The following is a 23,280-nucleotide window of genomic DNA, read 5'->3' on the forward strand; positions in this document are numbered from 1 at the left end:
CGTGCCCGTCTCTGGAGCTCCTTTAAGCAGCGCTCTTAATCCGCTCTCCTTGCGCACCAGGAAACAAAGAGGGAAGAAAAAGTCTCTTGCCTCTTCGGCAGGTTCAGACTTTTACCTGGACTCCCTCCCGGCTAGCCGTGGCGCACTAACTCCCTGCAGGCTGTGTTCACACTGCCAACTCCAGTCCTCTCTGTAATACAGTTTTTTGGATAAAGAAATAAATGGAAAACTGAGTTCAGTGCAAGCATGTTACGAGAAACTAAGGGAAAGAGATTCAGAAATAATTCATTTAACGAACAGTTACTGGGTAGGTACTTACTGATGTCAGATATTGTTTCAGGGATACAGTCCGAGGGTTTACTGTCCAGGAGAGGGGAACACACACACACATTGATGCACATCCACAAATACCATTAGTCTAAAAGAAGTCTATACAGAGAACTGAGGGTGAATAGGAGAAGGACGGGAAACACTAATTTAGCAAAAGTTTCTCTGCAGCACTGGAGTTAGGATTTAGTATGGACTCAGCAAGAGATGAGACTGAAGAGGTCGATGGGGACCAGATGATTATGTCCTCATCTTAGGAGTTAGACTTCATCTTTTAGGTATCAGGGAGCATGAAAGCACCATAATTAGATTTTTATTAAGAAAACTGTTGCGGGTGGGGGAAAATCTCTTTAAAAAGTAGCCTGGAAGCCTAGTCTCTGCCTTCATGAAGCTTTCAGTGGGTAAGGAGGGTGGGGCAGAAAATAAACAAGTAAATAAAACAGTAATTGTCACAGATTCTAGGAAGGAACCAAGGTGTTGAGATAGAGAATAATGATTTGTGGGAGTTACCTTACTTTAGATAGGTTTGCCACTTTTAAAATGAGACCTGAAATATGAAAAGGCGCCAGCTGTTTGAAAAGCCTAAGGAAGAACATTCTAGGGAGAAGCACAAGCATGTGCAAGGGCCTGGAGTTGGGATAGAGCTTGAAATTCTGGGAACTGCAAGGCCCGGTTTAGCTGGAATGTAGGGAGAAAAACAACATAGAAGGGGATGGAAGAGGAATCTATAGAGGAGATGAGAGGGAGCGGTCACAGAAGCAGGAAAAAAGGCAGGAGAGAAGGATATCATGGAAGCCACAGGAGAAAAGAGTCTCAGCATTATTATGCAGTACAGAGTGGTCTAATAAGATAAGGTGGAAAGGGAGTCCTTGGGAATTGGCAGTTACAAGGTCATTGATGATTTTGGTCATTGCCCACTCAGAGAAGTGATGTAGGTAGAAGTCTTCTTTTTTTTTTTTTAAAGTCAGGAGATGTCACATTAAAGTCTCCTTTTTTAAAACAATTATTTATTTAGTTAGTTAATTTTTGGTTGTGTCGGGTCTTAGTTGCAGCACGCAGACTCTCTAGTTGAGGCGCGCGAGCTCAGTAGTTGTGGTGCGTGGGCTTAGTTGCCCTGCAGCATATGGAATCCTAGTTCCCCGACCAGGGATCAAACCCACGTCCCCTGCATTGGAAGGCGGATTCTTTACCACTGGACCACCAGGGAAGTTCCGGTAGAAGACTTCTTACAGCGGATTAACTACACTAAAGCTATGCTTTCCCTTCCTTTATTTTCATACTAGAGTATCTTGCCCAACAAGATTTGGTTTAATCCGGTGAGACTATCGATGAGATCTTTCAATTGCCAACTAGAAAACATTTATTAAACTTTCATTATCTGCATAGCATTGCACTTGGTGTTACGGTGATAAAACGAAGATAGGTTCCTATAATATGGGTTTAAATTCAATATTCCCAAGAAATAATTTTGCAAGGGTGGCCCTCTAGCTTCACACTCCCTGAGAAACATCCATTGTGTGCCCTGGAGTAGCTTACTACTTGCTTCCCTAGACATGTAAGCATGGAAGATTGTAATAAGCCTATGTTATACGTATAGTTTATTTTCCACAAAACAGAGTGAATATGTTCTCAAGGTAGCAGCCACTTGCCTGTTTTGAGAATTAGTTACTTTTTTTTACTCTTTTTCTATGCCAACATGTATTTTGATCAACAGTTTATGAATAGAGGATGCACATGTTTATGTTTGTGTGTGTACACTTCATCTATACCTCATTTTGTTTAAAGATCAACTTTATTTGCTGAATAGATGCCTGGTATAATTTTCTCAGCATTTGGAAGTTCATAATATAAGGAACTGTTTAAATATAAAGCAAAAGAGTAAGTAATGCAGATTGTCCTAACCATTTTTAAGGCCCAAATTGAGACCCATCAATCATTCATCATTTCAGTCATTCATTAATTTAATACATATTACTGAGAACCTACTCATCTTCTTTTCCAGACCATTATGAGCTTTTCTTAGATCCGTAGCACTTATAGTCAGTACCTCACATTTTTGTAGAGACTTGTATACTGACTTGCATCGTTCTGTCATTAGTACATGCTGGTCTTTATGTTTTTAACTAGTTTGGGTTCTCCAGAGCGGAGCCCTAGCCTTACGTTGATTTTGTATCCTCAAAGCACCCAGCATAGTTGTAGGTGAGAATATAGTAGGCACTTGGTAGTTGATTGACTTTTATGATTGGGTTTTCAGATACTTACTTATGTTTTTCCTGTTCTTCAGTTTCCCTCAGCCTTTTTCAAAGGAAGGGTAAACATGTGTGCTGCATTTTGCTATGAGGTTTTAAAGTGCTGCACATCAAAGATTAGCTCAACCAGGAATGAAGCCTCTGCACTTTTGTATCTTCTGATGAGAAACAACTTTGAGTATACCAAAAGGAAAACCTTTTTGAGGACACATCTGCAGGTCAGTGAAAACCAAAGCTCCTCTTCTTTCTTCTATTCAATCTTTAGCCTCTATGTCAAGATCTAGAGCTACCCAATCCAGTACAATAGCTATTAGCCACAGGTGGCCATTTAGCACTTGAAATGTAGCTAGTCTGAATTCAGATCTCCTGTAAATATAGAATACACATTGGCTTTTGAAGACTAAGTACAAAGAAGTAAAATATCTCAATTGTTTTATATTGACTGTATGTTGAAATGATATTCTGGATATATTGGGGTAAGTAAAATAAATTAAAATTCACTTGTGTCTTTTTAATGTGGCTACTGGACAATTTCAGATTACACATGTGACTCAGATCATATTTCTGTTGGGCAGCACTACTCTACAGCATAGGTGTTAAGAGCATAGATTCCAGATTCCAGGACTATCACACACTGTGACCTTAGCAAGGGCTTCCTTAGCCTCTCGGTGCCTCAGTTGCCTCATATGTAAAATAGTGGTAAATATCCCTACCTACCTCGTAAGGTTGTGGTGAGGATTAAACGAGATGATTAAGTAACAAACAAAGCACTTGTACTTTTCATGTTCCAGCATGCCCAGTTAGTAAAAAAAAAATGAGAGAAGTCTCAAGGTTTAGTAGAAAGCATGGACTTTGGAATTGGACCTACCTGGGCTTAAATCATAACTCGGCTACTTACTTACTTATGTGACCCTAGGCAAGATACTCAATTTGTCTTAACTCTTTGCCTCATCTGTAAAATGAGGCCAAGTATGTTTCACCTTGCAGGGTTATCATGAGGGTTAAAAATAAAGTGTGTATGGTGCCTGGCACATAATAGACACTGAGTACGTGGCAGTTTTTCAGCGTCTCCATGTTTTTTAGCTTATCTGGTGAAACAACTCTCTGAATTAAACAACAATTGGGACTTCTTGGCAGTAGCCCTCTTCATGATATGGGAAATGCTTGGTCATATTTCTGTCTTCACTGCCTTGGTCTGGCCCGTTGCAGTTGTTTATTGGAGACTGGGTTATAAATGAGGAAACAGCCATAAGCAGCTTTTTAGAAACGTCGTCAGTGATGTGAAAATCTGATAGAAGTATATGCTTCCTGTAAAAATCTTCTATATAGTTACTTTTGGGTACTAGGGCCAGCATTATATGTTAGGGTGTCTAATATTTGCTTTCATAGAGGTGTCACTTGAGTACCATCTTCCCCCAAAACATTTCTGCAATTAGTGTTCTGGTGTATCTGAAAATTCCCCAGTAGGGTCCATTCTTCTGGGTTAAAACATCAATTTTTCTCAAGTCCTTTATTCAAATATAAATGAATTAATAAATGTGCAGACTTAGAACCAGGTTCTAAGTGGTCAATAAAGTGGTTAAGTAGTAGTATTATGATTATGATCTCTTTAATCCTCATAACAGCTCTATAAAGTAGGTATTGTTATCATCCCCATATTGCAAATAAGGAAAGTGAGGCACAGGAGGGGTAGTTAACTTTCTCAAACCCACTCAGTGAATAATGGATAAAGTCAAGATTTGAATCTAGGGCAGTTTCACTCAAGAGCCTGCACTCAGCTCCTGCAGTATCTTGCTTCTCCAGATCAGGGGTAAAGCGTCCAGCCACTAACACCTTAGCCTGAATCATTTAAGCATTCAACCAAAGGAGCCTGAGAAATTAAAAAGCACCATTATGTTATATGATACTGCTATCGTTATGTAATGTATATGCCATAACATATACTGCTATCTAAACTAGATAGGCCCTAGTCAGAAACAAAGAAGGGAGCTGAGGCGCTGGAGTTGGAAGTCCAGCACACTGAAATAGACTAGTGAAAAGAAATGAGAAACCATCAAGAAAAAGGTCATTTATTCCCAACTTTGCCATAGCTACTACGTAGCAGGCATATTGAAAGTAGAGACCTGACCACCATTGTATTAGTTCACTAATTATGAAAACAGTTTTAGATCTAGCTGTGCCATGAGTTTGGAAGGTTTTTCACATCTAACCAAGAAAAGTCCCAATAAAATTTGTAATTAGGAACCTCTGAAGTTGCTGTTTCAACAGAAGAGTTTAAACCCCTCATGTATGAAGAAAATAGATTTTGATGGAACTATGTAGGATCTTCAAAAGAAGAATTTCATATGAGTGCTTATAGGTTTGTACAATGATGAAAATAAGCAGCATTTGTGCAAAAGACATTTGAAAAAATGGTGTTTGCTTCTTCCCACAGATTATCATTGCTGTAAGCCAGCTGATAGCTGATGTAGCACTAAGCGGAGGATCGAGATTTCAGGAGTCTTTATCCATTATCAGTAATTTTGCAAATAGTGACAGACCTATGAAGGTATGTTCTCACTTCAAGTAAAAAGTTAGAACTACGTTCACTGTCAGGGAAGCTTACACTCCTCAAGTTAAACTGTGTGTTGGATTTACAATTTTTATATAGTGTAGAGTTTATAGAATGTGAGCTTCACAAGTCAAAGCTTTGTCTTGTACACCACTGCACCTCTAGCACCTAGAACACTGCCTGGTACACAGTGGATATTCAATATTATTTGAATGGATGGATCAATGGCTATACTGTGTATACATAGTTATGATAGGATTCCAATTTTTTTCTGGGCTTGATTTTTAAACTTGCTCAGAAAAGAAATGGGTCCTTTCTTAACAGTTGTTACCATTTATAAGATTGGTTAATTAAGCATTGAGTTTGAAATTTCACAAAACCTCACTTATTAGAGTAGCTAACAGCTGCCTGATCCTTTGCCAGCAGATAAGGAGTGGCACAGAAGGGATTCCTTATTTGATGCTTTTCTGAGTTTAAAGAATCATCTGTTAACTGGGGCTTACCAGAGATACTTATTGGCAAATCCAAGTCCAAGGCTGTCATTCTTAGGCACCAGCTGGCTGAGGCCAAACCCAAGACCCTGACCACCATTCCTCTTTCCAAGCTATATGCTTAAAACCTATAACATTGTGAAAATTCATTTTTTGTTTTGTTGCATGGAGAGCAGGTTCTGATCTTCAGTGATGCATGCGTACAAGGGAAGAAGAATCCTTTGCCAGTAGAGAACTTTTCCTCCCCGAGGAATCATCCCCATTCTTGGGAAAAGTCATCTTTCAGCATAATTTGACAATTTGTGTAAAATCTGGGAAAAAAAAAAAAGCCCACAGTCACAGCATACTTAATGTTTGGGATGTGTCGAATCTTTGTACCAAAAAATATTCCCATAGGAATGTTGCTGAAACTGAAAAAAACACTGAGTAGTGCCAGCCATTGTCAGGCTGGGAAAGTTTGCTTTTCAGCCAGTGCTGGTTCCTCGGGAGATCAGTATATGCTTCAACTAATCCCATGAGCACAGAAAAAGCTTATGTCATTTAGGATTTTTTTACTTATACCCTAAGAGTTTATTTTTACCAGTTCTTACCATCCTTAATTCCATGTTACGTAAAAGTTGGGTTAGCAACTTTTTCAAAGTAAATGGGGTCTGTTTTAGCCCTCCTTGATAGGAAATCTTTTTCATGACTCATTTCTGAAATGACTTAGTTTTATCCTGGTAGGGAAGTCATTACCAATAAACTCTAGTACAACAAAGTATAGCTTTCTCCCAGTAAATGGAATCTCTATTAATGTATAAGAAGAGACTTTACATATATAATTATTTTTAAAAGTCATCTTTAAAGAAGGCACTTTTAAAAATAATTTTCTCCACATTTGGTTATATTCACATTGAAAGGCTCCCAAAGCCCTGTACCTGTCCCTTACTCATCTTCTCTGAATCCTACAAATAATTGTGATTACTCCAGTGGGGTTAATAGGAAGCAATAGGACTTCCTTAATAGTGCCCAAGATAAAGAGGAAACTCGAACTTCGTGTTTTTGGGTACAGACACGTTGAGAGAAGTTAATGATCTCTTTAAACTCTTCAGAGTGTTCTGTGATTCATAAACTCTTATTTGCATAATTGGAAATTTTTGCAGTATGGTTTTCACCTTAGTGTATATGGTAGTTGGTAGATGGGATAAGTATGCTTGTCGGTATGGAAGAGTGACTAAGATCACTAGCTTTGGAGCCAAACTGCCTGGGTGTAAATCCTGTCTCTACCACTTACCAACTGCAAGACTTTGGCCAAACTACTTAACTGCTGTGTACCTCGGTTTTCCATTGGTAAAATGAATTATAATAGTACTTAATTCATAAGGTTGTTATAAAATTTAAAACATGTAAAGCACCTAGGCCACTGCCTGGTGCATAGTAAGCTGTCAATTTTTAGTTACTGTTGTAACTAAAATTACACAATAAAAGTGAATATAGATTACACTCATAGCTGTAGAATTCACGGTGGAGGAGCTGGGGTTCAAAGCCAGGTAGACTGGCTCCGAAGTCCGTGCTTTTATGTATTCTGAATATACTGCCCTCAAACTCATTGCTTTTGAAGCCTGAGCTAGTGAGATATATTTTAAAGAATTAATTTAAAACTCTTTAGGCAAGCTACATGCCAAGAACCAAGAACCAAATACCAAGATCTCTAACAAGGGGTTAAAGTTGTGTGTTATTCCCAGGATTGGATGCCTAGGCTTAGAGCGCACTGGTAATATTGATAAACATGTCTTTTTTGTTTGTTTTGATATTAGGCAACTGCTTTTCCCACAGAAGTTAAAGACTTGACCAAGAGAATCCGTACTGTTCTTATGGCCACTGCTCAAATGAAGGAGCATGAGAAAGACCCCGAAATGCTAATTGATCTCCAGTATAGCTTAGCCAAGTCCTATGCAAGTACCCCAGAGCTCAGGAAAACCTGGCTTGATAGCATGGCAAAGATTCATATAAAAAATGGAGACTTTTCAGAGGTGACTACTTATGGCTTTGTTCTAAACACAACCCTGCAAAACCCTGGAGCGCAATCTGACAGTTCTTTCTTTGTCATCCTTTTTCAGGCAGCAATGTGTTATGTCCATGTAGCAGGTTTGGTTGCAGAGTTTCTTCATCGAAAAAGTAAGGCATTTCTGTTCTTAGAGATGGGGAGGACTTCAGTTAGCACAAGAATTTTTATCTTTGTAGCTTGCACCTGTGAATGTGATACGATTGAGCTCTGAAAAATGTGTTTATACCTGTAGCCTTATTCACTGTTAAACAGAAGTTGTTATAAAAGAAAACGGGATTGTTCATTTGCCTTCTGCTTTCATTAAGAGTACAAGAATAAGCTATATAGTACAGGGCCAGGCCTGATGCCCAATGTTTATTCTCCAAGACTGTCTCCCTGGAAGACTGCCACAAATGAAATTCTCAGGGCTTATGAGAGGCCCTGGATAATACACACCACTTATTTTCCCCTATCTGCCTCAACTTTACCAACAACTGCCCACAAATTAGATCTCTACAGCCACTTTAGTGCAACAATATCTTGGTATTAAAAGGGAGTTGGCACATCAGCAAGATGGCCTTATAAGATGTCCCTCGTTTGTATACCCATCTCAACAACAATTTGGCATCCCTACATGGACGTAAGTGCCTTTGTGGGAGTTGTGGGATCCAGCACCACATGCCAAGGGACCTGGGAGGAATTTTACCCACCCATGCATCAGGTAATAGGCAGACAGATCTGTGTCCTGTCTGTGGACCCTGCAGTGGCCTATGAGCTGCCTCCAGCCCCTCTCAGCTGCAGTCCGGGATCCCCTGGAGAACACTGTCTTTAGATAATCACCCACAGATGAGGGAGCCTTGGGGGAAGTCCAGAAGTCCAGTGGAGAAGTTCCAGCGTGCTGTCGGAGCAAAACTTGTACAAGTTTGAATACACTGGAGAGGATAAGAGGAACAGTTTGATTTCACTCGTGTCACCCTTTCCCCAAGGTGGCACAGCTCAGTGCCAAGAGAGACTTTCTCACCGTGATTTCTTCTGCAGGGAAAAGTGAGAGCATGTGAGTGGGTACTGCCTTTCCCAGCAGTGCAGATGTTGCCAAAGAGGCCCATTTCTCTCCTGCCCCATCGAGAGTACTGAGTCATGAACTGAATGAGTGGGGGGCAGGAAGAGGCTGGGAGCGCAGCAGATCGGACTTAGAGGGCATTACAGGGACACAGATCCTACTAACCGCATCACAGACTCCATCAAAAAGCCCACCAACAAATTGCTGGAGACATTTAGCCTGTGGATCCCACCCAGCTGGCCCACAGGCACCCCTGGTGCTCCACGCGCCTCAACCACATACTGTAGCTGGATCTCTGTGCGTGCTCCTGAAGGCAGATGGCTAGTGAGCATGTGCAGAAAACCAGCCAGAATCGGTGGGCCAGGGAGAGACCATAAGCTTGAACTTTAGAATCACCCTTGGGAGATCAAATGGGAGGCTGTTAGCACCTGGCCTGGTGTATTGCATGATGGAGAAAAGACATACACGCTTAAGAATTCTGTCATAAGAGGGAGCGAGAACCGTGGAGCAGGTGTATCCATAGCAGGGCTGTGAAAGCCTCAGAATCCCCAGGAGGACAGATGGAAAGTTGTTCTCTCCTAAAATCAGTCAGTAAAGTTGGTTGGAGGTAACTGCTACTTCAAATGTGAAGATAGCAATGGAAGACTTCAAGGAACGTGAGAAATGAAGGAAACATGACACCACCAAAGGATCACAATAATCTCGTAGTAACCAAACTCAAAGACATGGAGATCTGCAATTTATCTAATAAAGAATTCAAAATAGCTCTTCTAAGGAAGCTCAGTGAGCCACAATAAAACAGAAAATTCAACAAAATCAGGAAAATACACGAACAAAATGAGAAGTTAAACAGAGATAGAAATCTCACAAAAAAGGACCAAACATATTCTGGAGCTGAAGAATACAATGAATGAAGTGAAAAAAACCGCAGTAGAGAGTATTAACGACAGAATGGATCAAGCAGAAGAAATAATCTGAATTAGAAGACCGGACTTTTGAAATTATCCAGTCAGAGGAGAAAAAAGAAAAATGAAAAAGAGTGAAGAAAGCCTATGTGATCTATGGGATACTATCAGCAGAAACCTTACAGGCCAGGAGAGAGTGGGATGAGATTTTCAAAGTGCTGAAAGAAAAACAACAACAACTGCCAACCAAGAATACTCCATCCAGCAAAGTTGTCCTTCAGAAACGGACAGATGAAGGCTTTCCCAGGCAAAAGCTGAGGGAGTCCATCACCACTAGACCTGTCTTCCAAGAAATGCTGAAAAAAGTTCTTCAAGCTGAAATGAAAGGATGCTTATTAATAACATGAAAACATATGAAATGTATCTATATGAATGGATAAAGAAGACATGGCACATATAATCAATGGAAAGAAGGAAATCCTGCCACTTGTGACAAAATGGATGGAGCTTGAGGGCATTATGTTAAGTGAAATAAGTCAGAGAAAGACAAATAGTGTACGATCTCACTTACACGTGGAATCTTAGAAAGCCAAATTTGTAGAAAAAGAAAGTAGAATGGTGGTAGCCAGGGGTAGCGGAAATGGGGTAATTTTGGTCAAAGGGTACAAACTTCCACTTAAAAGATGAGTAAGTTCTGGATATCTAATGTACATAGTGATTATAGTTAACAGTACTGTGGTATATACTTGAAAGTTGCTAAGAGTATAGATCTGAAATGCTCTCACTCCCCCCAAAATGGTAATTATGTGTGGTGATAAACACTACTGTGGTAATCATTTCACAATATATACATGTATCGAATCAACACATACACCTTAAACTTACGCTGTGTGGGATATCAATTATGTCTCAATAGAGCTGGGGCTGGTTGCAGGGTTGGAAGGGGGCCACAAAAAGGAGTCATGGTCTTGAAGGGCTCAGGATCCAGCAAGTCTAATTCAGGAATCTTCCTGAAAGCTTCCCTTTCCAAAATTAGTATTGTTGACTGTTGTACTTAAATAGTAAAACAGTTGAGTTAGGTTTAAAAATTGATTGGCAATGGACATTGCAAAGAAATCTCCCGCTATCTATCACAATTGCCAAGCTATTTCCTTGAATGCAGTCAAATGAATGACATTTGGGCAGAATGAAACCATCTTGTGGGAGTCACATCGCTGCGGTTTTGGCTCTGAGAACACTACCATGTTTTGTTTTGTTTTTTAATTCCAGAATTCCTACAGTTAACTATGTATCTTTCTTCCCAGATAGCATGACTAAAATGTAGATTCATTTTAAATTTAACACTTTCTGTTTGATACTGAATTTCTTTTGAACAATCCATATTTTGAAATTGGTATACTCTAGTATTCTCTTTTTAGTACATAGTGGTTTCAACATGGAGAATGGGATTAATTATCAGAAGAAGGCCTTGTTTGAGGGTTTTTTTCCTACATCACCAGTATGCCCGAGAAATTGCAGTAAAAACACATATTGAAATTGCACACCTGCAGTTGCAAAAAACTAACAAATATGAGAGCCCTAAACATGGTACTAAATAAAGTTTTAGGTGTGTCTTTCAGGTATATCAGGTTAATATAATCTCATCTTTTTCAGTAGTAGAAATCTGAAATAAGAGTTTTTTGTCTACTGAGTATAAACCCTTTATATATTGAAAATAGTTAAATGTATTAAAGTACTTCCTTAGAATTTTTTTCACAAGTGCAAAGACCTTAGAACTAAGCAAAAATCAAGAATTATTAATCTCCATTATCAGTTCTTAAGCTTTAGAATTATAACTATAGTACTGGAGAAAACAGCAACTTAAATATTGCTGTGGGGTTTTTTTGGACATTAGCTTGAGGCAGCTAGCCTGAACATCAAACAATGTGACATGTTTCAACAAGTGGAAACAGTGCTTTTAACTAGTCATTTAAGTATTTATTTCATAATACCTTCAAGGTTTTTTTTAGAATTTATCCTTCACAGAAATCAAAGAGCCCTTCTCTGAGTAGGAAAAAAATGATGTTTTGCATTTTAAACAAAAAATAATGTTAAAGGGCTTCCCTGGTGGCGCAGTAGTTGGGAGTCCGCCTGCCGATGCAGGGGACGCGGGTTCGTGCCCCGGTCCGGGAAGATCCCACGTGCCGTGGTGCGGCTGGGCCCGTGAGCCATGGCCGCTGAGCCTGCACGTCTGGAGCCTGTGCTCTGCGACGGGAGAGGCCACAACCGTGACAGGCCCGCGTACCGCAAAAAAAAATAATAATAAATAATGATGTTAAATATAGGAGAGGTTTACATATTTATTTATAGGTGCCATCTATTTTTAAGCCTGGAAAATTCTACTCAAACTAGAAAATCGTATTCTAAAATGGTGGCAGTAGTAAAATCCTCAGGACTTCCCCCCTTAGCTTCAATCGTGCCAATGATCGAAAACACCTGATTTTGCTAATTAGCTGATGCAGCTGTGATAGTTATACCCAGGTGGACCACTGATGTTAAAACAGAAGTTAAAAACTTAATCTGTTAACCTGTCATTCAGTCTGAGAAATCCATGATCTAGATAAGACCTGGATATTCACAGAGTAAATAGAAGTACGTTTGAGTGCAGGACTGAAGAAAAAAGTTTTATTTATACTTAAGACACACTTATTTAACAAAAATAATTGAGCAGTTGTAGAGCCCTGTGTTTTCTATCAAGTGTCCTTGCTAATGAAGACAAAATCTTTGACGTATCGATTGCCAGAATTTTTCTGTTTTCTCAAAGTCCTGTGCCATTTCTCTTGAAGTCATTATAAAGCTTTTTTTTCATCAGGATGGAATGAAATGCTGTAGCTGATGCATTGGAGACACATGATTTCCTGTTTAGAGTTTTTAAGAAAAAAAAAATAGTTTGTCTCATTGGGTGGTTGCCTAAGCGAGCAAGGAAATGGGCCCCTGGCCTCCAGAGGTGACCACAGAACACCAGTGAGGGCCCATTTCTAGATCCTTTTTTTCATTTTTCAGGCCCTGAACTGAAAGGGAAAGGGGGAGGAGGTGTGCAGTTCTCCCTGTCCCACCGCCACCCTCAGACGTCTTTCAGGCAGCCAGAGTTCCTGCTCTTTGTACCAGAGATCTTAAGGGTCATCATTCTCTTCCCTTTCCCTAAGTTATCTCTAAGTGGTGATACTAGGTGTTAGTTACTCCCACTCCCAAAAATATGTAATAAGGAACAGATCTAAATTTCCTTATTTTTATTTTGTCTGAAAACCTCAAAATGTTCTAGATCTCATTCTCTGGAGCCTAGACTTAAGTACCTCTTCCTCTTCTCTTCCTGAGAGAGTGCACAACTGTTTTCCCCCAGGGAAGACAAGAATCAAGTCTGCATTCTTACACCACCACATAGCATCCGAGGTTCAGCAAAGCTTCAGGCCTGTAGAGCTCCTCCAGCACCCCGGGAAGAGGAATTTCATTTCCCATAGAGTCTGTTCTTTTCATGCCTTATAGGATAATGTTCCCTTCGCCAAGTCTTTATACCCAGGTTCTGATAGCTTAAGTTCTGCAAAGCTTTTTCTTTACCCACTTCCTTCCCAATCACAGCTTTTTCCCTTTTTGCCCTCCGCTTTTACCTCCTATCCCTCTTCTGACCAGCAGTCTTATTTTATCAAGGGTTGAACTGCTTTCCCATCGTCGAAACTCCTCCCTGCTTTTTTCATGGGAGAATTTGTTTTCGAGGTGTAGTGGTCTCTACTTGGACAGTTTGCATCTTGCTTTCCCTTGGACAGCAATCAGGAATACAGAAGCTACAGCTATGAAGGGCAAAATCAGGAATCCAGGTCACATACCAGAAACATTCAAAGCAGAGCCTCCAAGACCATGTTATAGAATGCTACAGAGGGCTGCGGGAGAGCCCTCACACGTACCTTCCTCTGTTGGGACATATACACTGGCCTAGATTCAGCAACTTGTTTCATCTGAAACAAGACTAAACTAAACAAGACTAAAGGGAATCAGAATTTTCCCTAAGCATTTTAAAGACCCTAACAAGCAAAAGAGTCCTCTTATCATTGGATAGTTTGGTGGGTGTTGATAACTTAAGCAAACAAAGGGATATATAGGCTTTTCTAGCTAGAGATGACGTCATCAGGCATAGGACTCAAGGTAATACACTTAGCAAGAATAGTGACTCTGACGCTGAAAATCCATAATAGTGGTCTTTACACCAGATGATACACACAATGAAGTCCAAAAGAAGAACCATAATTTACCCTCCTTCTACTTAAGGTACACCCTGGAAGACTCTTTCCCAAGATGCTTTAGTCTCATCTGATCTCAGGCATAGGCATGTGCCCCTTTTTGTCCTCCCCTAAATCACGGCCTACTAGAGAAACCCTAGATTTGGGAATCACTTAAAGTAATAATATCCTCAGTGTAGACAGGATTTTTCCCCCAGTCGTGGACCTAGCTGCCTGAGGCCTTCAGGGATTGACCCTTTTCTTTGTTAAGGACATTATCTCTTCAGTCAAGTTTTGGGGCCCTCTTCCTTAACTGCCTAGCTCTTGACTTCATAGAGGTAATCAAGTGGGACATTTTCTCCTAAATTTCAAAAAGTTCTCCTAATGCACTGCTACTCAGAGTGTCCCATGGACGCAAGTGCCAGTCTGAGAATGGTTTCTTACTGGTCCACGACAAGATAAGGAATATTAACCCAAATATAAATCAACTTACAGCACTGAGCATGATGGTTAGTTCAGCTGAATTTGTTTTTTTATAGAAAGACTGTTGAAGAAGGAAGTGATGAATTGATTTACATTCTCCTTATCGTGTTGTGATCCAGCCCTTTGAATAGAATTCCCCTAGCAGTTTATATAACAGACCATTTTAGGCATGCTTATCCTCAGAAATGAAACATGCCATGCTCTATCTTCAGTGCCTTTTATTACCTAATTCCTTTGAACAAAAATGGCCCTAAAGTCCATTGGGTCAAAGTAAATCTTATTTTCATTTCTGCCTCTCCTTTTTCTCTAACAGAAATCCACTGACTACTCCCTATGGGTTTCTCCATTTTTGAAAAAGTGCTTCAGAATAACCCCATCTTCCCTTACCAGAATCCCATCTCTCTGTCTCATAGAAGTGTGATGCTGACTTGATACCTCATTTTCTCTCAAGCGTCTTACCAGAAGATGTATGTCTAGTTAGCATTCACTTAGACGAGAAGAGTTGTCAAAATCCAAGCCGTGATACATGACCCTTTTTTCCATCAGAATGCTGAGACATCTCCTCAATGTGAGGTTTGGCTTTCCTAAACCTTCCTTCTTCCTTCCCCAACCTCTAACAGCAGGAAGCTTACCAAATATTTAGTCGTGAGTAGGTCATCATTTCTGAGCATCACTATTAGAGATGTTGTAGAACAATAGATTGCAAAAGCTGTCCCCTTTGTGACCAGCCATTTTCCACTGCCTAGCAGATTCAGTTATAAGGAAGCCAAAATTTCCTTAACTATAAAATGACAGCGCCTTAGGGGTAAACGCAGCCAGAGCAGTAGTGTTTGGACATGTTCCTATGTCCAGAGTCTGCAGGGCAACCACGTGGCCTTCTATACCCATACTCTTGCTTGACAGTAACAATTTGGTCCACAATCCTACAGCAGCTGTTCTCAGCTTGAGCTCACTTCCTACTTCCCAGGGGTCCAGCTGCAGTCACTTACTATACGAGCTGCTAGCAATTATTGTATCTTGAGAAAGCTAGTTTATTTATTGGTAGCTTTGTTTGGTAATAATAATTCATTGCACACTTGTTATATGTTAGGTTCTGTTCTAAACACTTTACATTTCATTGAATTCTTATAAGGTAGCTGCTGTTTCTATTTTACAGATGATGGAACTTTTTACAGTCCTAGAGAGATAAACATGTCTGAAATCACACAATTAATGATCGAGCTGGGTCTGTCTAACTCCAAAAGCTCTGGTTCTCCCAGCGCCCTATCCTGTTTCTCTAAGGATGCTTCATCCCTGGCATCTGTTTTATTTCTTGCCTCTCTTTACAAGTCCTAGGCTAGGCTAACAACCCACTTTTCCAATTCTCCAGTGAAGTGAGGAGCTAGAGATGACTACAAAAGCTCATTCGATGTTTACCTGAAAAGTACATGCTCTCTTTGTTTAGGTGACAGACCATAAACGTACACAGGATCAAAGTGTTAATAACAATTTTTAGATCACATTAGGAAAACATTTACTATAGTAGCCATTGAAGATGATGCATAGTCAGAGAATGAAACTTATTTGTAAGTAACTTGAGCTCACCATTTGGTAAAAAGACTGGTAGGATGTATAGTAGGTAGAAATAATTTGTAAAATTCTTTTTTTGTAACTGAAAATTGCACGTATGACTTTGATCCTCACAAAAATATGTGTTTGTTTTTAAGGGTAACTAATCCCTGTAAGGCTATCTGTTATTTACAAAACACTTTTTAAAAATAAATTTACTTCACTGGTTTTTATTCACACAGAGTTATTCCCTAGTGGATGTTCAGCCTTCAAGAAAATTACTCCCAATATAGATGAAGAAGGAGCAATGAAAGAAGATGCTGGAATGATGGACGTCCATTATAGTGAAGTAAGACTCCAAGGCCTGCCTTGCCAGTTATATAAATTTAACTTCTTAAAATTTATTTACATTAAAAAATTATTACAGCTAAAAAAAAATTATGACAGCTAACTTAATTTGGAAGGTAATGAAGGGTTGATGAACTGTAAGCATTAAAACTGCCCAGGGAAAAGATGTCCCTGTGTGGAATGTGGAGCCCTATCTCTGGAACTGTTCTTATTGTCTGGTTTTAGAAATGTACCATGTATCTTCCTCAGATCACCTTCCCAGTAACCAGATCACCGTCAACATACTTTGGAGAAATCTCCGTAAAAAATATAGCTAACGATGTAACAGCTAAGGAGAGGATGCTTACAAGCATTTTAAAGATGGAAAATTTCTGCTCCAAGCTTCATATGAGTAGCAAACAGCTTCGGTTGTCAATCACTCAACAAATATTTGTTGAGCACTGACTTATGAGCAAGGCTTTGGACTTGGTGATACAGAAGCTATAAAATAATTAGATATGGCTGATCCCTGACCTTACGTCTACCTAAAGAGATAATCCACCTGCTCGAAATGGAGAAAAGCAAGACAGTGCCATTTGAATAATACAGACAGTATGTTCCATGCAGAGTTGAAGGTGAGAGATGCCTTTGAGCTGAGGTAGAACAGAGGACAGTTAGGCTTAGAGAGAGGTTTGAAGCGTGAAGACACCCTGAAGGCATTTTAGCAGAGGGAGGATAATGGGGACAAAAGTTAAGAGGTGGGAAAGTATAAGGTATGTTTGGGGGCACGGTGAATGGATCATTTTGGCTAAGCCATTGGGTTCACATAGAGAAGAGTAGTAGTTGAGGTCAGGTTTTGGGAAACTTTGAATGTCTGGACTTCATTGATTAGAATGTTGAGTTGCTGTCAAAGGTTTTTGAGCAGGATAATGACAAGATGAAAGCAAGGAAGAGGAAAGGTTAATTTGGCGGTTATGTGGGAAATGTATTAGAGGTAGATGGATAGGGGCTGGAGGCAGAATCTGGAGGGCGGGCTGCCCTAAGAGTCCAGATGTGAAGCAGCCAGGTCTAAACCCAGGTAGTGACAGGTTCAGGAAACACTGTGAAGAAAAGAGGAAGACTTGCTGGCTGGGGGAGAAGAGTCAAAGGTAGTGCTAAGATTTCAGGTTTGGATATTATAGAAAAATGATGGATGGATGATTTTACAGGGAAGATGATGAAATCAGTTTTTGATGGGTGTTGAATTTGGAGTAGAAGGTTATTGAAATGGAAATAACATCAGGCCATTAGAAAGTCAGAACTGAATCTAAAGAGAGAGATCAGGGTTGGAGAGCCACATCTGGAAGTCGTAGCTGTGTGAGAACCAAAGCACACTGACGATGGGAGATAATACAGCAAGCGAAGACCAGAGAACCAAGGACTGAAGCACATTGATGTTTACAATTAAGGAACGTGAAGACCAAAGAAAGAAAGAAACAACAAAAGTGGAGAGATTTAAGGGGTTGCAACCCCACAGAAATAAATTTTTTTAACATTATATTAAGAAACATAAGAAGCAGCCAGGTTAAAGTGGCAGAGACATGTTTTATACTTTATGATTTGTTTTTTAAAATATTTTAATTTTTAAAATTTATTTATTTTTGGCTGCTTTGGGTCTTCTTTGCTGCGTGTGGGGTTTCTCTAGTTGCAGCAAGTGGGGGCTACTCTTCCTTGGAGTGTGCAGGCTTCTCATTGCAGCGGCTTCTCTTGTTGCAGAGCACGGGCTCTAGGCGTGCAAGCTTCAGTAGTCGTGGCACGCAGGCTCAGTAGTTGTGGCTCGCGGGCTCTAGAGCGCAGGCTCAGTAGTTGTGGCGCACGGGCTTAGTTGCTCTGCGTTATGTGGGATCTTCCCGGACCAGGGCTCGAACCCGTGTCCCCTGCATTGGCAGGTGGATTCTTAACCACTGCGCCACCAGGGAAGTCCTGTTTTTTAGAAAATATAAGCAATCTCAAGGTAGCTCTAGTTCATTTAGCTAAAATGATATATGCCTAGAAGCTTTACCTGCTACTTCTATATGGGTCTCTCTCCTCATCAATAAAATAAAGGTGATAATACTATCCTGGTCACTTCACAACAAATGTGAAGGCTCTTTATAAGTCATTAGGTGCTACATAAATGTCAGACTTTATCACTGACCAACTTGATAGTAAGGTTTCCTTTTACCTCCAGAACCTAGAAGAGTAGATACTTAAAACATCCTTGTGGAATTAATTAATCATAACAGAGAATCGAGATACTTGAATTTTAATCCCACTTCATTGCTTGACTGTGAAGCCTTGGGTAAGTTAATTCACTTTTTGGGTTTTTAGTTAGACTTCAGTGATTTTCATCTAAGACCCCCAGTTTGTGCGGGCTAGCAGCAGAAAGATTCACGGGAGTTTGTGGGAGATAAATGTTTTAACACAACTGAAGTTACATCCTTTTTTCCAAACAGCAGCTTCAACTTAGTCATAAAAATGGCCTTGCACCTGACCCTTTTTTATACTCTCAAGGAGAGTGGTCATATTTCTTATTAGTCAAGAACTGTAATCAGTTTTTTATGTAAACACATTTGTTGGAACTCTTGTGTTCTACAGTAATAATTTATACATGCTTTTCATTTGATGTATACAGATAGAATCACGTTCTCCGTAGTGCCATTTTACGTTTCAGTTTATGTAATAGGGCTTCTTCCTCGTGCTCTAGCCAATGGAAAATAACCGCCACCGATTTACAAGTTTTATTGAAACGAAAAATACAAATTGTTGTTCATTTAGTGCCTTATTTAAATAGGTTAGTTAAACCAATAATACTTTAATTGGTTTTGAAAACTGCATTTCTGACTTCTGATTTGCAATCGTTTTTAAAGATATAATTAGCATACAGTAAAATTCACACATCTTAAGTGGACAGCTTGATGAATTTCCACAGTTGTACACACCCATATAAATTACCACCAGAAACGAGAAAGAGAACGTGTCCATTCCCCCAGAAAGTTCCATTGTGCCCATTTCCAGTTAGTCTCCCCACCCCCACTCTCTGATTTCTATCATTATAGATTAGTTTTGCCATATTTTGGTGTCATAAAATGGAATCATTCAGTATGTACCCTTCTGTATCTGCCTACTTTCGCTTAACATAATGTTTTTGAGATACACCCATATTGCTGAGTATATCAGAAGTTCTTTTTCATTGCTAAATATTCCATTATATCAATGTAAGATTTTTAAATCCATTCTCCTGCTGATGGATTTTAGATTGTTTCCAGTTTGGGATTGTTATGAATATAAGGCTGCTTTAAGCATTCTTATCTATGACCTTTTGTGGACATATGCTTTCATTTTTCTTAGGTAAATACCTAGGAGTGAAACTGCTGGATCCTGGGGAAGTTACATATTTAACTTCATAAAAAATACCCAGAGTTTTTCAAAGTGGTTGGACCATTTTATATTCCTGCCAGCAATGAATAAGAGTTTCAGCTGCTTCACTTCCTCACCAGCATTTGATGTTGCTAATCTTTTTTTATATTTTTACCATTCTGTTAGACATGAATTGGTACCTCACTGTGTTTTTCACTTGTATTTCCCTAATGACTAATGGTGTTGAGCACTTTTTATGTGCTCCTTTGTCTTTCATATATCTTCTTTTGTGGAATGTTTGTTCAAGTCTTTTGCCCATTTTTAGAAATTGCATTATTTTTTTTGTTGTTGACTTAGGGGAGTTCTTTCTATATTCTGGATATAAGTCCATTGTCAAATATATTTGCTGCAGATTTATTTACCAGTCTTTATTTATTTTCTTAATTGAGTCTTTTATTGAGCAGAAAGTTTTGGTTTTGATGAAGTTCAATTTACCGTTTTTTTGATCGTTTGTTTTTGCGTTGTGTGTTTGGTCTGAGAAATCTTTTCTTACCTCAAGACTGAAGATACTGCCTTATATTTTCTTCTATAAACTTTGTTTCTGAGTTCTATGTTTAGGCTGATAATCTATCTAGAATTCATTTTTGAGCATGGAATGAGATAGAGGTCAAGGTTCATTTTTTTCTTTTTTTCTTAAATTAATTAATTTATTTTTGGCTGTGTTGGGTCTTTGTTGCTGCGCGCTGGCTTTCTCTAGGTTGCAGCGAGCAGGGACTACTCTTCGTTGGAGTGTGCAGGCTTCTCACTGCGGTGGCTTCTCTTGTTGCGGAGCATGGGCTCTAGGCACGTGGGCTTCAGTAGTTGTGGCACACGGGCTCAGTAGTTGTGGCTTGTGGGCTCTAGAGCACAGGCTCAGTAGTTGTGGCACACGGGCTTAGTTGCTCCGCGGCATGTGGGATCTTCCCGGACCAGGGATCGAACCCGTGTCCCCTGCATTGGCTGGCGGATTCTTAACCACTGAGCCACCAGGGAAGTCCCAAGGTTCATTTTTTTCTAAACAGTTATTTCACATGGTCCACACCATTTGGGGAAAAATAAAACTTTTACCCCCACTGAATTGCTTTGGCGCCTTAGTCAAATTTCAGTTCTTTATATGTCTGTGGTCTATTTCTAGACTCTGTTTTGTTCCACTGATCTATTTGTCCATCTTGATACCAATATCACACTGTCTTGATTACTATAACTTTATAAGTCTTGGAATCGGGTAGTGTTAGCCCTCCAACTGTATTCTTTTTCAAAGTCATTTTGGCTCTTCTGTATCCTTTGAATTTCCATGCAGAATTTCGAATCATTTTTTCTGTTTCCTCAAAATAGCCTGCTGGAAGCTTTGTAGAGATTTTGTGACATTTATATATCACTATATGGAGAATGGAGAGCTTAACAATACTGAGTCTTTCAGTCAGGTCTTATTTAGTTTGTCTTTAATTTCTCCCAGCAATATTTTGTGATCTTTCAGGGTAGAAGTCTTTTCCTGGGTATATATTGTTAGATAATGGATGTTCTGATGCTACTGGAAATAGTATTGCTTGATTTTTTAATCTTAGTTTTCAATTTGTTGTTGCTAGTATATAGAAATACAGTGATTTTGTGTGTTGATCTTATAATCTGTAACCTTGCTAAATCTGCTTTTTAGTTTTAGTAGTTTGTATATTCCTTAGGGTTTTCTACATACACAATCATGTCATCTGCACAGAAAGACAGTTTTACATTTGCAAATCTCTGTGCTCTCTCTCTCTCTCTCTCTCTCTCTCTGTCTCTGTCTCTGTCTCTGTCTCGCCTTATTACACTGGCTAGGACCTTCAGCATAATGTTGAATAGAAGTGGTAAGAGCAGACATTCTTGACTTGTTCCCAAATTTAGGAGAAGAGTGTTCAGCCTATAGGTTTTGGGGTTTTAGTAGATGCTCTTTATCAGATTGAGAAAGGTCTCTTCTATTCCCTGTTTCCTGGGGATTCTTTTCTAACATCATGAAGCGGTGTTGAGTTTTTTCAAATGCTTTTTCTGCATCTATTGCTTGAGATCACATTTTTCTCTTTTGTTCCGTTTACATGGTTCATTCTGTTTACACTGGATTTATTCCTAATTGTAAACCAACTTTACATCCCTGGGACAAACATTACTAGTTTGTAATAGATTCTTAACTCCCCCAAAGTTCCTCCTTCCCACTGTTGATAGAAATTTTAATTTGGCTATTAAATGTTAATATATAGATTATTTTTTCAAGTAGCAGCGTTTAATGAACATCTACTATGTACTGCCGCCATACTAGTGACTGAAGAAACCAATATAATACATTGTCCCTACTCTTGAAGAGTCACAGCCTATTTGGAAAGTCAGATACATAGATAACAGACAAGTATAGTGATAAATGTCCACCCAATGAATTATCAGAGTAAGAAAAAAAGGTGTCTTGTGTCTTGCTACTCTTTGTTAATCAGGAGAAGAATCCTGGCAGAGGTGATACCTAAGCTTTCTTAAAGGGTTAACTAAGTGAAAGGGATTAAAGGACAAGAGGGTACAGAATGGACAAAGGCACAAAGTTAAGGCAACACCATGGTGCTTCAGAGGAACTACCAGTAGCTCATCGTTGCTTAAGCATCAAGTACCAGGCTGAGCATGATGCGTGATGATATTATAAAAGTATCAGCCAGATCACTGCAAGGCTTGTGTGCCAAATGAAAGAGCTTGTCCTTAGTTCTGCGAATGATGGGAGCCATCATGAGATTTTAAGAAGGGAAGAAGGATGTGGTCTGGTTTGCATTTTAATCAGAACCCTATGGCAGATTTGTGGAGGATAGATTTGAAAGTGCCAAGGCTGGAAGATCAGTTAGAAAACAATAATGAGGTCTTGAACCTTAGCAATGAGAGCAGAAATGGAGAAGAAGGGTCAGACTTGAGAAATATTTAGGAAGTAAAACTGGCAGAACTTGGTGATGGACTGATTAGAGGATAAGTAAAGAAAGAGAGTGTATTAGTTTCCTAGGGTTGCCATAACGAGGTACAGAAACTGGATGGTTTAAAACAACAGAATTTTATTGTCTCACAGTTCTAGAGTCCAGAAGTCTGAAATCAAGGTGTCAGCAGGGCCATGTGCCCTCTGAGACTCTGGGTAGAAGCCTTCCTTGCCTCTTCCTAGCTTCTGGCGGTAGCTGTCGATCTTTGGCGTTCCCTGGCTCGTGGCTCCGTTACTCCAGTCTCTGCCTCTGTAGTCACATGGTGTTCTCCCTGCATATCTCTGTCATATTGGAGTAAGGGCTCACCCTACTCCAGTATGACTTCACCTCCACTAATCATATCTGCAATGACCCTAGTTCCAAATAAGGTCACATTCTGAGGTACTGGGAGTTAGGGCTTCAACTTATCTTTTTGAGGGGCACAGTTCAACCCATAACAAAGGGTAAAGTCAAAACTGCCCTTAGTTTTCTAGCTAAGAGTTTATAGGGTGTGACCCCTGGCTAGGTAGGAAACACAAGTGAAAGAGCTAGTTTAGGAAGAAGAGGAATTCAAAATTGTCTAGAGGACATACAGGAAGAGCCGTTTTAGCAGTCAGTTTTATAGGTCTGAAGTTCATCTCTTTAAGATAGAAACAAACTGTTAAGACTTACGGATAACATGAGTAATTGGC

General features: G+C 39.6%; 1 protein-coding gene across 1 annotated transcript in view; it reads left to right on the plus strand.

Annotated features, from left to right (window-relative positions):
- Positions 1-2,569: 2,569 nt before the first annotated feature.
- The window catches only part of LOC113610979 (dedicator of cytokinesis protein 11), a gene marked incomplete at its 5' end in the record, with an annotated part of 42,448 nt that continues 21,737 nt past the window's right edge, over positions 2,570-23,280 (plus strand). Inside the window, 5 exons of the mRNA XM_027089538.1 lie at positions 2,570-2,794; positions 5,011-5,124; positions 7,415-7,630; positions 7,718-7,775; positions 16,133-16,239. Coding sequence (XP_026945339.1) covers positions 2,570-2,794; positions 5,011-5,124; positions 7,415-7,630; positions 7,718-7,775; positions 16,133-16,239 — 720 coding nt within the window. The remainder of the gene's footprint in view (positions 2,795-5,010; positions 5,125-7,414; positions 7,631-7,717; positions 7,776-16,132; positions 16,240-23,280) is intronic.

Source organism: Aethalodelphis obliquidens, unplaced genomic scaffold (genome assembly GCF_003676395.1).
Source record: "Aethalodelphis obliquidens isolate GAN/ISIS:26980383/991018 unplaced genomic scaffold, ASM367639v1 scaffold66, whole genome shotgun sequence".
NCBI classification, from domain to species: Eukaryota; Metazoa; Chordata; class Mammalia; order Artiodactyla; family Delphinidae; genus Aethalodelphis; species Aethalodelphis obliquidens.